The 23,320-nt window shown below is 39.5% G+C and overlaps 1 protein-coding gene across 1 annotated transcript in view; it reads left to right on the forward strand.

Moving 5' to 3' along the window:
- Positions 1 to 23,320, forward strand: part of LOC131219167 (aspartate--tRNA ligase, chloroplastic/mitochondrial-like) — a 45,935-nt gene that overhangs the window by 17,910 nt on the left and 4,705 nt on the right. Inside the window, 5 exon segments of the mRNA XM_058214185.1 lie at positions 17 to 204; positions 2,764 to 2,835; positions 3,226 to 3,324; positions 15,491 to 15,571; positions 16,690 to 16,747. Coding sequence (XP_058070168.1) covers positions 17 to 204; positions 2,764 to 2,835; positions 3,226 to 3,324; positions 15,491 to 15,571; positions 16,690 to 16,747 — 498 coding nt within the window.

Below are 23,320 nucleotides of genomic sequence, written 5' to 3' on the forward strand. Positions count from 1 at the left end.
AGAAATATCATCTCAGGTGACCTTGAAGGGGTTCCAGCTTTACTGTCAAGTCTACAACCCACCAATAGAGAACAATTGTTGAGATTATGCTCTGCAAAATCAGGCGATCTTATCTTGTTTGCAGTGGGTCAGCAAGCATCAGTTAATAAGACCCTTGACCGGCTTCGGCTATTCACATCACATGAGTTGGGATTGGTTGACCATGTAAGTTTTCATCTTCATCTAGGCTTCTGTTTTATGAACTTACATTTGATGTTTCTTTTTTCTATTTGTTTTGGACAAGTGGGGGATTTATGAGATATGATAATTTTCTATTGATTTTCTGAAACAACACTCTAATTTTCAGAGGAATGATAATTGTTTGGGCTGCATTTTGATGTACAAGTGAATGGAATTGTGATCAAGTTAAACTGAGAGACTTCCCAAATTGTAAGGATGGTTCCTATCATTCATAATGAGGAAGTAGCTCTCGGATTACAGTTTATGTTCCTTGTAGATGTAAATGAATTTGAAGCCTAGTCTCTTGTCTTCTTGGATACCGAGGAAGCTAGATAAAATTTGGTCACTTTAGTCCAAATGTTTCTTTTTTGCCCAACTTTCTTGAACTAATTATTTCAATTCGATTCCATAGGGCATCCAAATGCTCCCTTTGAGTAGTTGTGAGTTTATCAATATCACCATCATATTGAAATTCTTTGAAGGGATAAATTTGCTGACCTGAACAATTTACTGAACTCTGATGCGGCGATCCAGATCTTTTCAGAAATTACAAATGATGCTAAGGGAACACATTTGTTCCGCCAGATGCTAATGGTGATGTAAGAAGATTGTGTTCTGGTTTAGAATATTAAGATGTTTCACCACGCAGGAACAGATAATATTCATATTTATTTGTGGTTTTGGTTATTTATCAACAGATCTTTCGACAGTTCAAATATTTTAGAGCACACTAGATGCTAGTGGTGGTGTTCCTTATTTAAAGAGACAACAAATGCATGGCTAATATAAGCTATTTTTCCTGTGCTCAAGTAATGAAGAAATAATCAGAATATCTTTTTGGTTTATATATATAATATTATACACACACACACACACACACACACACCTCTAATGGCTCTTAGATTAAGTAGCTGATTATTTTTTCCCTAGTGACGAAAATGACTTCATGTACCTGATTCTTGTAAACAACAAAAATGCCCTCCTGTAGCTGATTCTTTGTAACGAACGAAATGCTCACATGCATTGACCATTTTCCTCTGGCACACCCACGCCCTCATCTTAGTTCTTGCTTCCAAAGATCAGAACTCCCCCAACACACACACCAAAAAAAAAAAATCTCTTGTCAATGTGAATGTGTTGTGTAAGTCAGTGATAGTTACTGCCTGACATGATATTTCTCCATCTTCTTTTGCAACACAATACATGTGACTGGAACAAGACCCAAATAGATGCAATTACTGACATCTGATCCCGACTGGAGGATGGTTAGGCTCAGAGTCCTCTAACTTCTATGATGCTACTCTACTGATGAGTGTTTGCAGCTGATGGGCCCTATGCTCAGCATCTATTCGACATAGTTGAAATGGTCACGATGAAAATTTAGAATGAAATAGCATTGCATTTGTCTCACTGTTATTCTGTGGACACTGCTCCATTTCATCTCAAACCATCCAACTGTGGGAAATTGATCAGATGGTTAGGATCATGTAATTATGGTATTTTGGGAGCTGTAGCATCTTAGTGGGACTTATTGATCAGATTGTTGAACAACCCTAACATCTGATTGTTTGTGGACGCTTGCTTGTTGGCTTTTTTTAAATTTTAACCATCTAATAAATGTTGTCAAAAAAAATGTCTGCCAATCTGTTAGTCAGATCATCAAATAAGTTTAATTTTTTGTTAGCAATACATCGAAACATTGGACCCATAATTTGGACACTTCAGTTCGAACTACCCATATGTACTTGTGCAATTTCCAAGTGCCTGCGCATCCGTCAAACTCTGTCAGAGTATTATTGCTGTTCTCACTTTTGGGTGGCTTGCATAAGGGATAGGGTTTGATACTCTGGAAGAGTTTGATGGATGATACGCAGACACAAAAATACTTTAAGTGGCGATGTATGACTCATATTAAACCATTTAGGTTGTGAGCCCACTTCAGATGGTTTATAAATCAAAGGACATGCTAGAACGATGTCCTAACCGGTCTATCAAATGTTATCTAATGGACGGTAAGGATTCCTCTTTCTATTTTATTATTATATTTTTTTGTCACTGTATACCGATGGGGATTTTCGTAATTGAAAAAAATCAGCTACTTAATCTAATAGCCATTAGAGAAATCAAAGGAAGCTACCAAAAAGAAAAATAACTATCTTAATGAGGTACCATAACAAAAAGATGTTTGAAAAAGGTACCAGGATGTATAACCTAACTTTTTGCTTTCACCAATTAATTGGGATAAGGCTTAGATGACGATGATGATTTATATTCGATTTTTTCTCCTGAAATATGTAAATTCTAAACTAATGAGGTTGTATTTTATAAAAGTCCCTATCTTTTTTTTAAATATATGTTTGACCATTTCCACCATTTTACAAATTAAAGAATTAGTGGCATTTTGTTGTTGTTTGTATTGAATTTTCCTACATTTTTATCTGTAAACTTTAGGTAGTAAAATGTTCTTTGTCCAAAGGTGTGATAGTTTTTTACTTCTATTCAATAGGGGTTTCCACATCTGACCTTTCTATTTGTGATATCCAGTCAAAACATTCAATCCTGTGGGTGACCGACTTTCCAATGTTTGAATGGAACAGTTCCGAGCAGAGGCTTGAGGTAATTAGTACGTACATGCATTCCGTTTATGTCAGTTCAACTCAGAGTTTTCATGGAGCTTTTGTAGTGAAGTAATTCAAAACCCAAGCAAGGTTCACTCTTATTCAAAATTAGACAAAACAAGCAGGAATGCACATTAAACCTCTATTAATCCCTGCTTATCATTTTGTGGAAATTCTGAGTTATTCTCATGTGATTGCATAGCTTGCATGTGTGTGCATAAACCTGCACGAGACTGCCAATACATGGGGCTTAATTTATTGAGGGGCTTCTTGCTAGAAATATCCACATGTCCATGTTTAGCTAGTCATTACTACTTCCATGATTTATTTATGTTTTCACAATACGTTCTGCATGTATTTGTTTTGCCTTACTTTGCCTTCCTTGCAGGCTCTTCACCACCCTTTTACTGCACCAAACCCTGACGACATGAATGACCTTTCTACTGCCCGTGCTTTGGCTTATGACATGGTCTACAATGGAGTAGAGGTATTTTTTTGTTTTTATTTTTTACTTTTCTTTTTCTTTTTTGAATGCTGCAAAATTTGTTAATAAAAGAGAGGTGTGTCAGAAATACACAAAGGTGCCAGTGGCTTCCCAATGCATATATTGAAACCCCTTTTCCTCAGAGAGAGAGAGAGAGAGAGAGAGAGAGAGGGAGATCAGCTAACGTCCCGCCTTCATGGGGACGTTAGCAACATCCACAAAACTTGAATGACATGTGGGATACCCAATCATTGATCAGGATAGTTCATTCAATAGTACCTGTCACGCCTCGAAATTCGGAACCCAAGTACAGTGATCCAAATCCTGAGTTTCAGGGTGTGAATTAAATTCGAGCATACATTCCATTCCACACATCATATTAACTAATCTAAATGCTTTATTAAATTCTAACTTAAATCAAACTTAAGTTTAAAATTCAAATATCAATCTAACTAATCTACTTCTAATTACTTCCTATTGAAAGAAAATTTTACTAATGTCTTATTACATTAACTTGTAATGAAATAGAAATGAAACCTAAACTATGAATGACGCCTCAGTAAAAATACTCATCCAAGTACTTAACAACTCTTGTGAATTCTTCTTGAAAACCTGCATGTCGTTGGATTGTGTAAGCAAGAAACCCAGTAAGATCATATTCATCTCAATTGACTTCTAAGGAAGTTTTAGACGGTTGGATAAATGTGGAAACTAAATAGAGTAATAATAGAATAGAGGCACACTTATGTCTTCACTAAGATACATTGCATGACTAGATAATTTCAATGCCATGTATGCATGATTATTCCACTTGATCAATTATGCAAAGCGACTTTCCACAACTCACATGGCACAAACATTAGGATTGCAATCCTGACATGCTCACCTAACTAGTCCATACAAGGCATGTACTCATATTCAGTGTTCGAAATATCGATATATCGGCCGATATTATCGTTATCGCACCCCTGCGAGACGATACAGTCACGATAACCCCCGGAAGATACCAAAAAACTCAAAATCCATATATCGGCCGATATATCGTCGATATCGCACGATATTTTGATGATATCACGCGATTTCCTCTCCATTATTGTCGGACATCGACGTCATTATCCTAAAAATCGGGAAAAAAAATAGAGGGTGGATTTCGGTACCTGTAGAAGAGATCGCCATGATCGGAGGCTTCCATTTGGTGGGCCATTCGAATTGAAGCGCCATTCTTAGGTTACCGCAAATAACATCTCCGATTTTGGAGAGAAATCCGGAGACATCCGATGAGATTTGGGAGATATTTTAGGGTTCTGGTTTTAGCGATTGGCTGGTGTAAGGGTAGTAGCCCATCCGTTTCTGTAAAGGACGCGGAACAGATGAGCAGCGAAGTTCGCTCATCAAGTGACGTCACCAAGTTACGTGGGTCCCACCATGATGAATGTGTTATATCCACACGGTCCATCCATTTGGAGATATCATTTTAGGACATGAGTCAAATAACGAGGGAGATAAAATTCTGTAATGGACCCCACTACAGAAAACAGTGGAGAAAGTGACATACACCGTTGAAACCTTCCTAAGGTCCACCGTGATGTTTATTTGAGATCCGACCCGTTAATAAGTTAAAAAAGGCATCATAAAAGGGGAAAAAATACATCAGCTTAATCGAAAACTTTTGTGGCCCTCAGAAGTTTTTAATGGTGGGCGTCACTCTCTCTACTGCTTTCTGTGGTGGGGTCCATTGGAGCTTTGAATCTTAGTCATTCTTAGACTAATGGCATAAAATGTTCTCTCCAAATTAATGGACGGTGTGGATACAAAACATACATCATGGTGGGGCCCACAGAACTTGGTGACGTCAATTCAGTAGCGAGTCTCGCTACTCAGCTAATCCCGCCCCTTTTTTTTTTACTGTAATCGAGTACGCGCGCACGGCGCACCACCGAACTGTGTTGACGTCACCAAGTTCTGTGGGTCCCAGCATGAGGTATGTGTTATATCCAGGCCGTTCGTCCATTTGGCGAGCTCTTTGTAAGGCTTGAGCCGAAAAATAAGATAGATCCAAAGATCAACTGGACCACACTACAAACAGCAGTGGTAGATTGAACGTTTACAATTGAAACCCTTTTGAGGGTCACGGAAGTTTTGGATCAATATGATATTTATTTTTCCTCTTCATTCAGGTCAGGTCTGTGTGACCTAATTAACAGATTGGATAGAAAATAAACATTATCGTGGGCCCTACGACCCAGGGAGGTTTCAACAGTAGGAATTTTCCTACCCACCTTTTCCTTTAGTGCGACCTACTTTCTTGGATTCTGCTCATTTTTGCTCTCAAGTGGTAAAATGATCTCAAAAAATGAATGGACGAGGTGGATTTCTTACAAACATCATAGTGGACCCCACATAGGTTTTGAGCGAAGGAACTTGGTAGCAGCACCTCACCCCCAGTGTGGTGGGAAGTGGATCCCCTAGTGAGCAGTGTACTTTGTAAACTTTGTGGGCCAACTATAATTCATGTATTTTATCCACTCCGTCCATCCATTTTACCAGATAAATTTATGGTTTGAATGAAGAGAAAAAACTATTATTAGCCTGAACCAAAACTTTTGTGGCCCACTAATGGTCAATCACCATTGTTTCTTATGGTATGGTCTACCTAATTATTGGATCTGTTTTATTTTTTAGATAATGTCCTGAAATGATATGGAAAAACGGATGAACAGGGTTAATACTGAATATAGTTGTCTTAGTTCAATCGGACAGCGCACAGCTTGGGACCTTATACAAAGGAAATTTATTATGTGCACTTCTTTTTTGAAACTTTATGATTTAAAAGTGTGTATTAAGGGCTTTTTTAACAATCCCCAAAGTTTCATTAAAAAATTCAACCATTTTCCCAATGTTTCCCCATGTTTCCCAAAAAGTGCGATAAACTATGCGATACAAACGATATATCCCGTGCGATAACCGATACGTATCTGTATCCCAAGGGTGCGATACATTGTGCGATACCGATATTTCGAACACTGCTCATATTCAAGATCTCACCGTTACTGGTATTAGGTTTGCAATCGCAACATGCTCCCCAAACTGCTTCAGTGTTGTGGCAATCCCGACATGCTCACGGATCAGGGCACTCGGATCTCACACAACCGGACATCAGGGTTGTCACAGTCCTGACATGCACGCAGATGAGAAATCTCGACATGCTCACCGATCCATCGCCCAAAAATAAATCCAATTCCAAGTCTTACAATTCAATTTCAGTTCTAGCATGATCATATAACCAATTCATTCATCAAGCAGTTGTAATGCAATTCAATAGCACATTTTCAAGCACACAATACATGTAATGCATGTAAAGTTCATGAATAGGCTAGTCATCATGTAAGCTATAGTAAAACCTAAGCTAAGATGTAAATCCCTACATTAAATAAGAGTATTATCTAGATTTACACTACAAGGATACGTAGCGATCTAAGGATTCTTCCAACCTTCAAGGTTGGGTGTATTCGGTTGTATAAATGAGTAAAGAGGGAAAAACTGTCTTCCTAAAGAGGGATGAGTCGTCTAGGGGCGTGAAGATGGAATCCATGATGGATCATGCCCTATTTGAGTATAATTCTATATACGAGTGACGCTTCTAGCTAGGCTAGGAAGAGCAAACCTTAAAAATCATGGAAAGTAATAAAAACCAACAACAACTATAAGGAATCTTCTACGATAGGAATATAATTCAGAGAGAGCAATCACTCACCTATAGCAATGTGTTTCTTGCTCGTCATAGACCCGGCTTGAATATGATTTTGACTCAGTGGGTTAACTCATTGGGTAGGATCTAAAGGGAGTTTTCTTCCTTGAATCTTTATCTTTCTTTTCTTTTCTCCTTTGTAGAAGTTTCCACTTCCAGCAGATTCTGAACCAGACTGAACTAAGTTGGACCTGAGTCACCTGACTCAATAATACGCAAAAATTAGTTGGAGACTCTCTCTCTCTCTCTCTCTCTCTCTCTCTCTCTCTCTCTCTCTCTTGTAATTTTCGTTCGTTTGTTGTTGTGCGATCCTTTACAGCAAGGGATTGTTTATAGGAAATAATAACTTACCCTGGAAGTCTTCTAGGTGGTTCTACGCATCTCTAGAAAGCTCTAAATGGATGACTCAACGTCAGGTCGACACGATGAGTTCGTGCGGCTTTTCACACAAGTTTTCGGATGGGTTTTGAAATTCTTCTTACAACAAATCTTAACAGAATTCTAGGGGTTTAACGTCTTTAAGGCCCATCTTGTGATCGTTTCAAATCTCCTGATCATGCACCAATAAGGTTTTATGATCAACGTTCAAACAAGGAAGATGGTGCGGGCCATTAATAGCGAAAACGCACTGCGACTACTTCTTTGATGAAAGCTCTATTTCTTCGATCCCTTTTCATCGGACTGTCCAGATAGGAACCACGGCTTGTGGGGCCCTTTTTTGAAGTTTTACAATCGAAAACCAGTGAGTTCGACGAAAAACGAAAACAGTGAATTCTATCACACGTGGCCATAAAACTTGGCGCCGATCGTGCCCAGAGAGTTTATCTCTATTTCTTGTGCTTCAAGACGCATGGATGAATGGTTATGATTGATTCAAACCAAGGGTTTTGCGAATCTGAAGACTTAGAAGGGAGATTTTTCGTTTTCTTCGAACTCATGCGGCTGCCTTTGTTACAATGCTATCCGTGTAATGGCCTCTCGAACAATTGAGTTATCCTCCCATAAATGGTCGAGATTCAGTGAGGAATACTCCTCTTGGATTCGAGAGGAATTCAACTCCGTAAATGAGAGAACAAAATGGAAACATAAAACCGTATTTTGCGCATTGTGAGTATCTAGTTCATGCATTGTTTGTATTGTATTCCCACACGTATGGGCAATGTGTATCCATGCGCATGAGAACGGCCACGCTTGTTTTAGTGGGGCATGCCAGGCATGCCATCCATCAAATGCATGGCTAATGGACAGTCTGGATGTGTAGCAGCTACCAGAATGGGATTTCCTAGACCTAATCAAACACAGTTTCTCGACCAAGTAGACGGAAGAAAGAAGATTCAGCTACAACGCATCATCTTGTGTCAAGGTGTTCATGTACACAACATTTGTACATGCATATTGAAGGAGAGAAATCAAAACGCGTCGCACGATACTCTGAAAACGGTGTGACCTTACCAATGGATGGATTAGATCATCTAAAAGAGCGCTTCTAGATGATGTTTTTGAAGGATGCTTGTGATTTTTAGTTAGTTTGTATCCATTGTATAGACAATTTCTTGACCGTTGAATGGTGATTGGATGGGTGGCTACATAGTTATTGTTGAATGGATTGCTCAAAACTATGCGTGGGCCAGTCCATTGAATTGCACATTGGATGGTTGTGTATATTATATAAAATATTAGTACTATATTCAAAAGACATCAAAGTCTCTGGATAGAGATAGAGACGTCAAAAGGATATTTCTTAGCTCTCTCTCTCTCTCTCTCTCTCTCTCTCTCTCTTAAAATTTTCTAACACTTGTAATGCCTAAATGCACTGTTGGTTTAGAATGAGATTTTTCCGTGGTCCGCTATTTGTTACGCTCTTTCTACAGACTTAATTTGAGCCTTGATCTCTCAATGATGCCTAAGATGCATTTTAACGGACTATACAACTCCGTGGTCCAAAACAATGTGTATGCATGTAATATATGAAAACTAACTAGTGGTTTCGATGTTTACTTCAGTGTTTGGGTGACCCAATTGGCGGATCTGGGTGGTTAGATGATGTGTAAAAATTGAAATAATTGGATGGTTAGTACCTTAACCGTGTCTACATATTATTGTACAGTTGGTTTCATGAACAGATAAACACAAAACATGTTTTAAAAGTGATCTATGGTAGGCCCGTACACTATCATTTTCAGGTAACTTGTACACGTGTAGAGTCTTCAGTTCGCAATTCCAACGGTAAGTTAAGCATATACATAGTCGACGAATAAGGTGAACGGATCAGAGTCTTTATTGGATGTGTGTGGGTGGATATGAAGTTGTAGTTGGTTTACTATAATCGAGTGGTCCAAAAGCGAAGTTGACAATTGGATATCTTAATCCAGAGATGAATAGTTATTTGAACAGTTGGTTTGATGAAGGGGCAAGAATACTCGCATATTTGAGGGTCCGAAGTTCATAATAGTATGTATATAAGGGTGTGTACACATGCGCTTTTCATTACATCTTTGCTAAAAGAAAAATCTAAGTGCTAATATACATAGGGAAATGCACTTGTGTACCTACTTGTGTGCAGTAATTTTTGGGATATTATAGTGCCATTGGAAGCAAGCCATGGTACAAAAATCACTTCGATCAGATGATCCTAACCCTTTGAATGGGACCAATTTGTTACAACTGTCGTTTCTTTAAAAGCCATATATCACATGGTTAGAATCTTCAAACCAAAGTGCTACTTTGAAATCATAAGCAATACAAAGTTGGGTCTATCTGGTAGATGTTTTAAGATGATGATTGGGCCTATTTTGTTTTTGCTCTCAATCTTGAATGTTCAGTTTCCATGTTATTGATTGGATGTTTAGGATCATCCAATTGGTGTGATTCTTGCACCATGGCTTGCTGCCAGTGGTACTATTGAAGGAACTGTCCTGATTCATGATTGGACATCCCACATATAATTCAAAAGCTTTCAAGATGTGGTTAACGTTCCATGAAGATGGGGACGTTGGCAAAACCCCACCCACCCACACCGCATTCTCACATGCACTCACACACACATCTGTGCATGAGAGGGAGGGAGGGAGGGGGGAGGGTGCACGCCTGCAGACGTGTGTGCAATAATGCACAACCAATGCTTACAGAGGCTCACATGACACAAGTGAATTATTATATCGCCCAATAACTGAGCATCCAAAACCAATCACAAAACTATGGAATTTCTTTGTTGAGAGGAACACAAATCTTACAGAATTTAAGTCTTAAATTTAGGACACTAAATATGCATGCATGTCAGGAGCACCAAAAAAATAGTGGGACTCTGTTGTGCATTTTTCATCCCATAAAAATGGGTGCAAGCCTACACAACGAGATTTAGATGATTTCTCGATGGTGTCACAAGAGAAGACCAACTGATGACATCACTAAAACCCTTTGGGGCCTATTTGGATTCGCATTTAGGGTGTATTGTATTGTATTTGGGTACTGTTCATGTATACATTGGGTGATATTTAGAATACATCCATCAGAAACATGCCACTAACCAATGTTTGGATAGGAGGTATTGTCCTAGCATGTATACAATTTCTTGTACATATCAATGTTTGAAAACGACGTATAAGGGCCACACATTGTATATACATAAATATTGGTAGTCTGTGTACTATGAAGCGTATTTGTAAACTCTCATACATTTTATCCCAGGCGGGGCCTAGTGTTGTTGTTGTGATTAATCCCTGCGGTCCATCACGTTCTGATTTATGAATGATGATCGTTCATCCATTGTCCCCAACTTGGATTCACCTGATTAACGGTATGGATGTCAGGCGGGCCCAGTGTTGTTGTTGTGATTAATCCTAGCGGTCCATCACGTACTGATTGACCTTATGATGACCGTTCATCCATTATCTCCAACTTGGATTCACATGTTTAACGGTATGGATGTCATGAAAAATTATCGAGGTTCCTTAATTCTAACAAACAGTACACAAGGATAAAATCTCAATGCCAAACTATGCCTGGATGCTGGGGAAACATTCACGACTGAGAAGACCGTGGGCCCCACATGGGTTACCAGCCATTTGGAATGATCCTAACCATTCGTCCATTATCACCCTGCTCGATTGACGTCCTTAACGGCATGGATGTCAACTCAAATGGCACAATTTCTTGAACAGTGAAGGATCGTGATCGTTCGTCGCTTATCCACATTGAACATCAAATAACACTGAATATATTTCACTATATGGAAATTTTAAAAATTAATCACCAAAATAGTTCAAAAACTTCATCTGTAAATTTGTGATCGGTTTATCCAACCCGATTTGAATGTCTCTGGAAAACAGTCCATGATACAGTCAGAGGACCCAACCATGATGTTTACAAAAAAGACAAAAAAAATATAGTTGATTTATTCTCTTCAGCCACACATATACTAGAACCGAAAGAACAACCTGATACTGGTATAAAAAATCAACAATCCAAGCAGCAAATGAAGAAGCGGAGCCATGCATGGTTCGTCTCCAACATTAGCAACGGTCACCCTCTCAGCGTTGGCATCTTCCCGAACATTCCTGGTGCCGATTTGGGTTCGATCTGTGAGAGCAGCTACACAGTTGCCACTGTCCATTGTTGAGGGACGATGAGATGCACGAACAGTGACACTTCCAGTTGTATGTCGCGTCGTTCGATTGGGGAAAGAAGCCTAAATGATATAGTAAACATTAAAAAATTCTGCCAATCAAGAAATGGATATGATGTAATCTTCACTGCTTTGATTAACAAAATTTTTCTACATATGAAATAAATAATATCCTACATACCTGATACTGATTCCAGCATTTGTAGCATCTTCAAAAGTCGGGAACGACTCGTGTTTGCATCCTACTGAAACCGTGAACTTGAGCATTGCAATCATCCCATGTCAGTAGGATAACTGGAAAAAAAAAAAAAAACATTCGTCTTCTTTTTGCCTCTAATTGTACTATGTAATCTCGATATTACCAATCTTTCGAAGATGTGGACACCAAATGTCGTTTCTTTGGCAAACAGGTTCGAAATTGATCCCCACAGCTACCTTTGCAAATAAAATGAAATGTTCACGTCAACAATGTCCCACAGAACTTGTTCACACATGGACAAAATTGTAAAATCTCCTTACGACCTGGATATATTTTCAAACACATGAGAGCTTCAGTAAAACCCAGATTTCAGGGCCCCGAATTCAAAAATAATCTGTCAAGATTAATTCAAGAGAAAAGTGTATTACTCCAAAATTAAATATTCGTATTGACATTCAACAGTATAACCTTCTCAATAGCATAATCATTACTAGTAATAATCTGAATTTCCTTACAATAAGCCCGAAGTAAACCGGGTGATTTACACGAAAACAGATAACTGAATCATAATCAGTGAGCGTTGTATAATCCAAAAATATATGATCGAGGTAAAGAGCATATCTGAAAAATTGTCAGCTTTCAAATACATCTACTCCAGTCATATCATTGTAAGTTTAAATTTCAGAAAATCAAAAAGCTAGTCTGTATAAGTAAAATCCTGAATCAGAACAAGTAATTCGACAATAATCTGTCATGATTAGGCCATACAGAAGAGTTCTATTATGTCCACTTATATATCAAATAGAGACAGAGCATTATGAATCAGTGAAAGTTAGAAATCCGCATACATATTAATCCAGCAGAAATTACTATTGAATAATGACAACTGTATCAAGTTAGAATTTGAATCAGAATATCGCATAGCAGTTAAAGTCAGAACCTGCAAAATAAAGAAACAGTGTAAATTTAATATATAGCAGTCCAAGAGTTTAAAGTTTTAATTGCTGCTCCAGCACATAGAGGGTGATAGAATAGGGTGTAGACAGTCCCGGGTGTATAAGTCAGACCGTATACACACCAATAAGAGGGGCCTCTTGCATCGAAGAGGCCCATAGAAGATAAAACCTTTTTCCGATCATGGTTACAGGTGGTTGGATATAGCCAACCCGATTTGCAGGAGGGAGATGATCGTATCTGATGGATTGGCGTTCTGCAACAGGAATGATATGCACGATGGCTCGATTTGCAACAGGCAACCTTGCAGAGAGTTATAATGCCCACTGTATGTGCAGAGGGATCTTCGGAAGGGCCGGTTCGGAGTTGGATGGCGATGTGCAGACTCTCAGATGATCTATGGAGGAGTTGGTGAAGAAAATCACCCGTTCTCCTCATGGAGATAAAATTCTGACGGTTTTTGAAATTCGCTAGCACGCGTTTACAACGCAATGAAGAGAGTGTATAGATGGCAACAGAGGCCTTTGTCAGTACAATACCGTCGGTGAGAAGTTTTGGCTCGACGCTGTATTCGCGTGCGTGATATTCCATGGTCGGCTACTCTGAACCAAACACTGTTCATGTCACAGCAGTCCCATTAATACCATACAATACACCTGTAACCGCGAATCCAAACAGGCCCTTGGGGGGTTTGGTGCATGGGATTCGATGGGTTTAGGTGGGATGGAATTGGCACAATGTAATAATTATATGGTGTTAGGGTTTGTCGTGTAATCCCATGGCTTGGAGGCCATCCCACTTCATGTTTGGAAGAGAAGCCATGAAAATGTAGATCCCTGATTTTACCAACAAATGTGTTTGGATTGAATTGTGGAAGCTGTGGAGATTCATCCACCGTCCGTAGTGCGTTTGGAATTACCACAAACCCCCACCGCCTTGTAGTGCATTGATGTCACCCAGTTATGCAGACCCCATTATGATGTATGTGTTATATCCAAACCATCCATCCGTTTTGCGACATCATTTTGGGGGATGGGCCCAAAAATGAAATAGATCCAAAGCTTACATAGACCACACCACATAAATCAGTGGGTATAGTGACGCCCACTGTTGAAACCTTCCTAGGGCCCACCCTGATGTCTATTTTCCATCAAACCTGTTCAAAAAGCCAGATAGACCCGGATGAAGGGAAAACACAAATATTAACTTGATCCAGAACTTCCGTGGCCTCCAGGAAGTTTTCAATTGTGGGCATTCAATCCCACTTCTTTTCATGGTGTGGTGCATTTGAGATTTGGATCTACCTGATTTTTGTGCCGATGCCTTAAAATGATCTTGAAAAATGAATGGATGGTGTGGATATAGGCCATACAACATGGTGGGACCCATAGATCTTGTCGGCGTCAAGACACCCACATTTGCTGGATTTGCAAAAAACAGGGCATGGATGAAGGCAGTATACATCCAATCCCAGATGGATTTGGTGGGTTTTGTGTTACCGCTCCTAAGTCGATGGTATTAGGGCTCATTTTCCAAAGCATGCCAAGCTTATAGCCAATGAAGGAAACAAACAGGACATGGGAGTAGTTCGGTGGTTTTTTTTTTTTTTTTTTTTTTTGAAGACATAGGGTGTCCCCACCTCTTTTTTGAAGTGAGACTAATCCCTGCGGATACATGCAATCACCCACAACCACATGTATCAGGTAAAGCCAAGGAGGGGAATCGAACCCTCACCTCTAGGGAGCAAACCTATGGTAAAGACCATTTGCCCAAGCCTTGTTGGGTTAGTTCAGTGGTATTTTTAATTTAATTCCATCTATTACCACCTAATACACTGAACCAAACAGGCCCTTTGTGTAGTGCTTGCAACCATTTTTATGGGGTGTTAAATGCACACTAGTCTCCTCCCAAAAATGAAGTCTCATGACAAACAAAATGGTATTGAAATCTTAAAACTAAGGGCCCTGTTTGGTAGCTTTTTAAAAATGAGTTCTCATTTTAGTTAATATTAATTATGTTTTAGAGGTCAATTTTTTTGTTGGTTGTCAGGATTTTTTTATTTTTTATTTTTTATCCCTACCAATAATAATAATAATAATAATAATAATAAGTGATCTCTAATACATAATTTTGATTAACTGAACTGAGATGAGCTCATTTTTAAGTGGCTACCAAACAAGCCTTGAGGTTATTAAATAACCAAAATTCAATTGTGACATATCCTTTGAAATGAAACCAAATATCCATAAAAAATAATATGATGGGACAGCATACAATCATTTTCAGCAGTATTTTAGGTGGTTATAGTCATTTACTTGGTAACTTCTGATTTCTTGTAAAATAGAAATCAAATGGTTGTGTACTATAGGAAATTGAGTAACGTTTGTATTTATGGATTCACATTTGAATCTTATATCTTTGTTGATAAACACGCATGTATGAGACTTAAGGTTGTTGTGAATCCGTTATTCTATTTGATTCGTCTATATTGCAATCTGCACCTGTTTTGGAGAAGTAGCTCAGTGCCATGGTTCAACTAGTGCAATTATCATGCTCTGATGCTACTACATGGTTTTTCCCAGATGCTGGTTACTTGTATGGATTTGACATTGATCAGTTTGTTTTCTGTTCTGTTATGAAACAGATTGGTGGAGGGAGTCTGAGAATTTATAAGCGTGATGTGCAAGAAAAGGTCTTAGAAACTGTTGGTATCACCCATAAACAGGTTAATCCCTTCATTTCTTGTGCTTTCTGTTTAGATCTTTAACTAATTTCAGTGCTTGATAAATGTGGGTGAGAAAAGAATTACTGAAGCTAAGAAGCAAATGCCCGTTTGTTTATAATATTAAAAAAAGCTACTAGATGAAAAGAGATTTTTAAATCCACATGTTTGTTTGAAATTTCAAAGAAAGTATACTCCCAATTTATCCGCGGTTTGGCTAACGTTTAATGTTGAGCTTGTCATAAATGAGTTGAAACACCCCATATCCCTACTGACAAATAAGGATGCTCTTTTCTTGTCTTACCTTGCATGATCTGGTGCTTCTTAACTGCACCCTGATAGCAAATGAGAGGAAAAATGCTTCTTATATTTTTTATATTCTTAGGGGTATGTTCTTTTTCTACAAACTGATTTATGCCTCATGATTTATTGATGTATTTATTTTTAGGGGTTTTGACATATAGCACCCTCCCTTTTTGAACTAATTCAGACATATAACAGCCTCCCTTTTCGCCCAAAGACAAATAACAGCTTCCCTTATGCGATCTTTCAAGAGAGAGAGAGAGAGAGAGAGAGAGAGAGCCTCCCTTACACGTATTCCCAAATAACTGTTTCTATTTTCCAATTTCGGTAAAAATTCACCTTGTGGTTAACATCTATTGGCAAAACATGACAGAACCATGTCATAGCCATTATAGTTGACTGTTGAGCACAGAAAAAAGACCTTTTTACCCTGGTTTAGGTTTAGGGTTAGGGTTAGGGTTCTGGGAGAGGGTAGGGTTAAGCTGAAGGTTTGGGAGAAGAGAGAGAAGAGTTGTTAGGGTTAGGGTTGGGGTTGGGGTTTGAGGGATTTGGAAGAAATGCTATATTTTCAATTTGAAAGAAATGATTTTGCTAACCTAACCCTGATTTGTTTCTGTCCAAAAAATTAACAGTTGGGTGGTTTTTTACAATATTCGGCAAACGGAAGTTGTTTGGGAAAAGGCACTAGGGAGGGTGTTATTAGTCAGAATCTCTTGTTTTTATGTTCTTTGATGTGCTCCCATGATTTTCTTTTCCTAGAGATCTCAATGGCTATGAACCTAGTCAATTACATTCCTAATTGGGTATTTCATATGCAGGCTGAAGAAAAATTTGGCTATCTTTTGGAGGCTCTGGACATGGGGGCTCCTCCACATGGTACGTAAATATTCACTCTAGCTGAAATTTTTATCTCAATGTACTAGAAAATACCAATGCAAATCCCAAGGAAATCTTTGAAACTGTCTTGCTATTTACTGATAAAGCTTAAGAGGCATGACTTACAAGGCACCCCAGGAGCATGGAGTTGGTGTGCATGCTATCTCCCTCCACTTAAAAATGGTTGGCAGGAATGTATAAACATTTCAAAATTTGAATGCTCAAAAGTCCATTTGATATTTGTGTTAAGATTTCCACCATAGTTGTTGAATGGTGGGAGATCTGTGTACCAACTCTCCCCTGATTGTATTTATTAGGAAAGGGTGCTCACTCAAATTTCCCTTCTCCATATTTCCAATTTAAGCAAGCTCTGATTTTACCTTTAATGCACACACAAACACACATGCACATGTATGTATGCCTATGTGTGTATGCATGTATTTATGTATGTATTGTATGCATGTATGTATGTAAATATTCAAGGTGCATAAATTAACTGCCATCTCCACTGCAACTATTCCAACATTGGAGGTGGGTCTGGTGGCTGAAATAAACTTTTCTAAAATAATAGCTCAGTAATTATCCAAACCTACAGTCATAAAAAAAGAACAGCTACTCATAAATGCAAAAAAGGAAATACTCGAGATCAAAGCCAGCTGCAAACCCCACTTTTCAACTGAAGATCACCCAGTTGCAGACCCTGTTTGGAGAGCTCATTGTAGGAAAAATATGGATTTGTTAATTTAATATAATGAATTGTCCCAAAATAGAATTAGGGTGGCAGATTGGTTAGCTAAAGAGGGAGCAGTTCCAGATCATTGACAGGAGATAGGGTGTACCATCCTTTCTTGTTGACTTATCTCAGGAATGGCTGTTTGTAGATCTGTCTCAGGCTGTACTGTGGTGAGCTGTAGTTGTATCTGTTGTTTCTTTTCCTTTCATGTCATTCACCATCAACACATATCATTGTAGGAAAACCAGGAACTGGGACTCAGCTTGGTTAACCAATGAGTGAAAAGCTGAATGAATTGACCTAGTGACTTCACCTAGTGTTGTGAATTTTGACCAGGCTTAATTAAGAACTAGCAAAAAATATGTTTAAAAATGAATTAATCTACAAAAAAAAAAAAAAAAAAAATGTCAAACTTTTTTTTAATGGATGAAAAAACTCCCTATTAAGTGTCAAACTTTATTATATTATTTTAAAATTTTTTTTTTTTTTAAAAAAAAAAAAGTTAAAGATTTTATGAAATTAAAATATACATATAATCATGATTACTGATATCTAGGCTAAAAAGAATGGTTGATTGATTGAGACATTACTACTCAAGAGATTCTCGGGCCTCATGAATTAGGACATGAATAGCATCTCATGTACCTATTTTGTTAAGATGGACCCCGCTGTCATTGCTCTTGACTAGTAACTTGATGGACTTTGCATTAGTATTTGTCTTTAAAAAATTCTCTAAAGTATAAGACCCTACCCATCAATAGTTGGCCTTTTGTCTAGATCATTGTATTGTCTCTTAACTATTTATTTTTAAGCCACTTATCAAGGGTTTAGATCTTCCAACTAGAAAGCAATTTTTTAAATGAGCCACTTATCAAGGGTTTGTTGCCATTTCCCATCTATGATGAGGCTCGTTAGATTTGTGATGCTGGCTAAAATTGATTATATGCCACCAATCTAATGGCTATGATAAAGACCATATCCCATCATTAAGTGGCTACGGTTACAATCATCCTAAATGTCATGGATATATACAGGGGAGATGTTCAAGATGTGTAAACTTGCATGATTTTAGCAGATTGTTTTTCTTTCTTTATTTCTTAATTTCTTGTTTTGAAATGCTACTTTTCAAATATTTACCAGGGCCAATTTCAGTGGGCACTGGTGCATTGACGCTCTTAATCTGTCAGTGCTTTTACAAGTGCAGATGATCAAAACCAGTTTGGACCATACATCAGGTCTGCCTCACATTTAATAGTCCACGATGGAAAATTCAAATGATTAGAAGAACTTTGTTGTCTGATCAAATTCCATATAAAAATAGAAGATTTGGATCAAGGGTCCAATGATCAACATGAATAGTTTGTTCAATAGAGCACACTTTTGATGAAAATGTCTCCATGAAACCATCTTATAAGATGGTCATAATAGTCTCATCTATGGCTCAACAAACCGATGGTTAAAAAGAGAGGCCAATGCTTGCAAGGTTAACATCCTTTGATGAATTTGAGTTTTTCATGGTGGCTGTAAAAAGTTGAGCATACCTGATTTATTGATTATTAGACAACTCACTTGTTATGTGCACATGGACATTAGGGTCGATGCCTTAAAGGCACACAAGATGTCTATAGCAATAAATGCAACCATCGCACAAGATGAATTTAGTTCTTGGTGGCTAGGAACCTCTTTCTTATGCCATGGGCAAGACATTCAAATCCAACCTTTACATTTTTGTCAAACATGAAGTATTTAATGAACTCACCTGAGTCACATACAACTCATCCGGTTCATCAAGTCGATGCAAACTTCCGTTGAGTTTAGGGAAAATTGGTCGTCTTTTATAGGGTTGAGTTGTAGGGAAGATAGCTTGTTTTGAAGCCGATCTGAGTCAACTCAACCAATTCCTAAATTGACTCTCAGGCAAGTTGGGAAGCAATCGGCCAAGTACTGTATAAGAATTGAATCACATCGCCAATCGGCTCGTTTTGAAGCCTATCAATTCTACTCAACTGATTCCTGAGTTGACTCATTGAGTTTGAAAACAATGATGTGTGTCCGTGTGTGGAAATGGCACATTGTAATGTTATCGCCACAATTGTGGTGGTAAGGGCTTGAAATGTGGATGTGTGCATGACATCCAACCTGTTCATCAGGTGTTCCCCCTTGTCCATGGGTCCATAAATCCAGCCAATCCAAAACTCAGGTAGGACAAGGGTTGTACATCGAGCCGAGTCGAGTCGAGGTGGGCCAAGCTTGGCTTGACTTGTCCATGCTCTCCTCGAGCTCGAGGTTACCATTGGAGCTTGGCTTGACTCGTCCATGCTCTCCTCGAGCTCGAGGTTACCATTGGAGCTTGGCTTGACTCGTCTGTGCTCCCCTCGAGCTCACCCTCAAGCTTACCATTCGAGCTCCCAACCCCAACCCAACCCCCAAACCTTTCAATTTGTAAATCATAGATTCAAAACCCCAAATCTCAATTTTGGAATTTGAGGTTTTCCTATTTTCAAACAATTACATAAATAAATAAATAAATAATTGAAGATTAAATTTAGAGGTACCTTCTTCTTTTTTACCGGGAGGGGGGGGGGGGGGGGTTAGCTTGTTAGTACACACCCATGTCAGGGGGGTTAGCTTGTTAGTACACACCCATGTCAGTACACACACTCCATGTTAGCCACCCCCACTAGGGATCGATACCATGACCTCAAGTGTTGAAACGAGGTATCTCCACTCAGTCTGTCAGTTGAGCTATGGATCTGGGTGTAATTTAGAGGTACCTTGTTGTTTAGATAGATAGATAGATAGATAGAGAGAGAGAGAGAGAGAGAGAGAGAGAGAGAGAGAGAGAGAGGGAAGAGTTTGGTGGGTGCAGGCTGTGTGGCTGAGACTTTGAGTTGAGCTCGGGTGAGTGGCCGAATGGGGAGGAAGAAAGAAAGATTGGGAGAGTGGAGCTTAGGTGAGAGAGAGAGAGGAGCTCGGGCGGGTTGGGTTTGTAAAAGGAAAGGTAAAGAAAGGGACGGGTAAGGTAGAGCCTTTAGGGTTACTTATGTTTATATATATAGGGAAATGGTAATATGAGGTCAACCTCATGGGAACTTCCCATGAGGTTGAGTTGTGTGGGCCCCACCGTGATGTGTGTCGAACATTTGTTGAGATAGTGAGAGAGAGAGAGAGGAGTCTGGTGGGTGTAGGCTATGTGGCTGAGACTCTGAGTTAAGCTCGGGTGAGTGGCTGAATGGGGAGGAAGAAAGAAAGGTTGGGAGAATGGAGCTCAGGTGAGAGAGAGAGAGAGAGAGAGAGAGAGAGAGAGAGAGAGAGAGGAGCTCGAGCAGGTTGGGTTTATAAAGGGAAAGGTAAAGAAAGGGACGGGTAGGGTAAAGCCTTTAGGGTTATTTTTGTTTATACATATAGGGAAATGGTACTATGAGGTCGACCTCATGGAAACTTCCCATGAGGTCGAGCTGTGTGGGCCCCACCATGATGTGCGTCGAACATCAACACCGTGCATTTATGGGTCCCCTTTAGGTTATGAGATATCCCAAAAATCAGTCATATACAAAACTCAGGTGGGCCATACCATCTAAAACCATGTGAAGACATGCCTAAAACATATAAAAGCACTTGGTGGGGCCCACACCCATGTCAGGGGGGTTAGCTTGTTAGTACACACCCATGTCAGTACACACACTCCATGTTAGCCACCCCCACTAGGGATCGATACCATGACCTCAAGTGTTGAAACGAGGTATCTCCACTCAGTCTGTCAGTTGAGCTATGGATCTGGGTGTAATTTAGAGGTACCTTGTTGTTTAGATAGATAGATAGATAGATAGATAGATAGATAGAGAGAGAGAGAGAGAGAGAGAGAGAGAGAGAGGGAAGAGTTTGGTGGGTGCAGGCTGTGTGGCTGAGACTTTGAGTTGAGCTCGGGTGAGTGGCCGAATGGGGAGGAAGAAAGAAAGATTGGGAGAGTGGAGCTTAGGTGAGAGAGAGAGAGGAGCTCGGGCGGGTTGGGTTTGTAAAAGGAAAGGTAAAGAAAGGGACGGGTAAGGTAGAGCCTTTAGGGTTACTTATGTTTATATATATAGGGAAATGGTAATATGAGGTCGACCTCATGGGAACTTCCCATGAGGTTGAGTTGTGTGGGCCCCACCGTGATGTGTGTCGAACATTTGTTGAGATAGTGAGAGAGAGAGAGAGGAGTCTGGTGGGTGTAGGCTATGTGGCTGAGACTCTGAGTTAAGCTCGGGTGAGTGGCTGAATGGGGAGGAAGAAAGAAAGATTGGGAGAATGGAGCTCAGGTGAGAGAGAGAGAGAGAGAGAGAGAGAGAGAGAGAGAGGAGCTCGAGCAGGTTGGGTTTATAAAGGGAAAGGTAAAGAAAGGGACGGGTAGGGTAAAGCCTTTAGGGTTATTTTTGTTTATACATATAGGGAAATGGTACTATGAGGTCGACCTCATGGAAACTTCCCATGAGGTCGAGCTGTGTGGGCCCCACCATGATGTGCGTCGAACATCAACACCGTGCATTTATGGGTCCCCTTTAGGTTATGAGATATCCCAAAAATCAGTCATATACAAAACTCAGGTGGGCCATACCATCTAAAACCATGTGAAGACATGCCTAAAACATATAAAAGCACTTGGTGGGGCCCACCTGAGTTTTCGATGTGGCTAAAACTTGGTTTGACCCCTCATCCAATTGGGACACACAATGGATGGGCTGGATTTATGAACCACATCTTAATGGGCCCAATAAATTATTATGAATGTTTTAATGGGAGGGTAACCCTTCTCAACTGTTGTATGTGGTGTGGCCCACCCAAGTCCAGGATTGACTTGATTTTTAAGCCCGTGGTCCGTGGCCCACCATGGAATGGTGCATTTGACTTATGGGGTAGATGTTTGACAGACATCACAGTGGGGCCCACACAGTTCGACCTCATAGTACCATTTCCCATATATATATATATATATATATATATATATATATATAGAGAGAGAGAGAGAGAGAGAGAGTAATGGTTTCCTACACACTGTACTGCAGGAGACCTTTTACGCACGTTTTCCCACCAATCATGCAACTTGTCTAAGTGTGTTTGAGGTGGGCCTTACTGTGACACGTCCTTAAAAATCCACATTGTTCATTAAGTTTATGATAGAAATTAAGCCACAAGTCACAAAAGTTTGGCAGATTTGTGAGTTGGGTGGGCCACAAAAGGGAAATAGAAGGAGAGGAGGGTGCCTACCTTTGAATTTTTATAGGGCCCACCATGATGTTTATGTAAAATCAAATCCAACCATTGGTAGCCTTGTGGAAATTAATTTATGGAGACCAATCATTAGGCCCATTTGTGATGTAAGTCGGCCACACCAAGTGAAAAAGTTTGGATGGTGGGCATATCGACACTCTCTCTGCTCATGTGGCCACTAGAATTATGGACATGGCTAATGTTGGATTCATATGTCTAAATTATCTTCATGACCTTTACGATCGGAGTGGATTTTACATGCATGTCAAGGTGGGCCAAGCCCACCATGTATTGGTTGGGATGTTGTCGTTGCAGGTTGAGACGGCCGGTAGCCACCTGGTTGTTGCTCAGGTGCTCGTGGCCCAACAATGATGTATTTATTTAATCTAAGTCATCCGTTCTATTTTACAAGCTCATTGTATAGCATGATCCCAGGAATGAGCCAAATTCAAATCTCAGGTGGACCATGGCACACAAAACAGTATAGGGACGCCCCACCATTAAAACTTTCTTTGGGGCCACCAAAGTTTTTAAAGAAGTTGATATTGTTGTTTTCCCTTAATCCAGGCATGTATGACCTAACCAATAAGTAG

This window comes from Magnolia sinica, chromosome 11 (assembly GCF_029962835.1).
Source record: "Magnolia sinica isolate HGM2019 chromosome 11, MsV1, whole genome shotgun sequence".
In the NCBI taxonomy this organism is placed as follows: domain Eukaryota; kingdom Viridiplantae; phylum Streptophyta; class Magnoliopsida; order Magnoliales; family Magnoliaceae; genus Magnolia; species Magnolia sinica.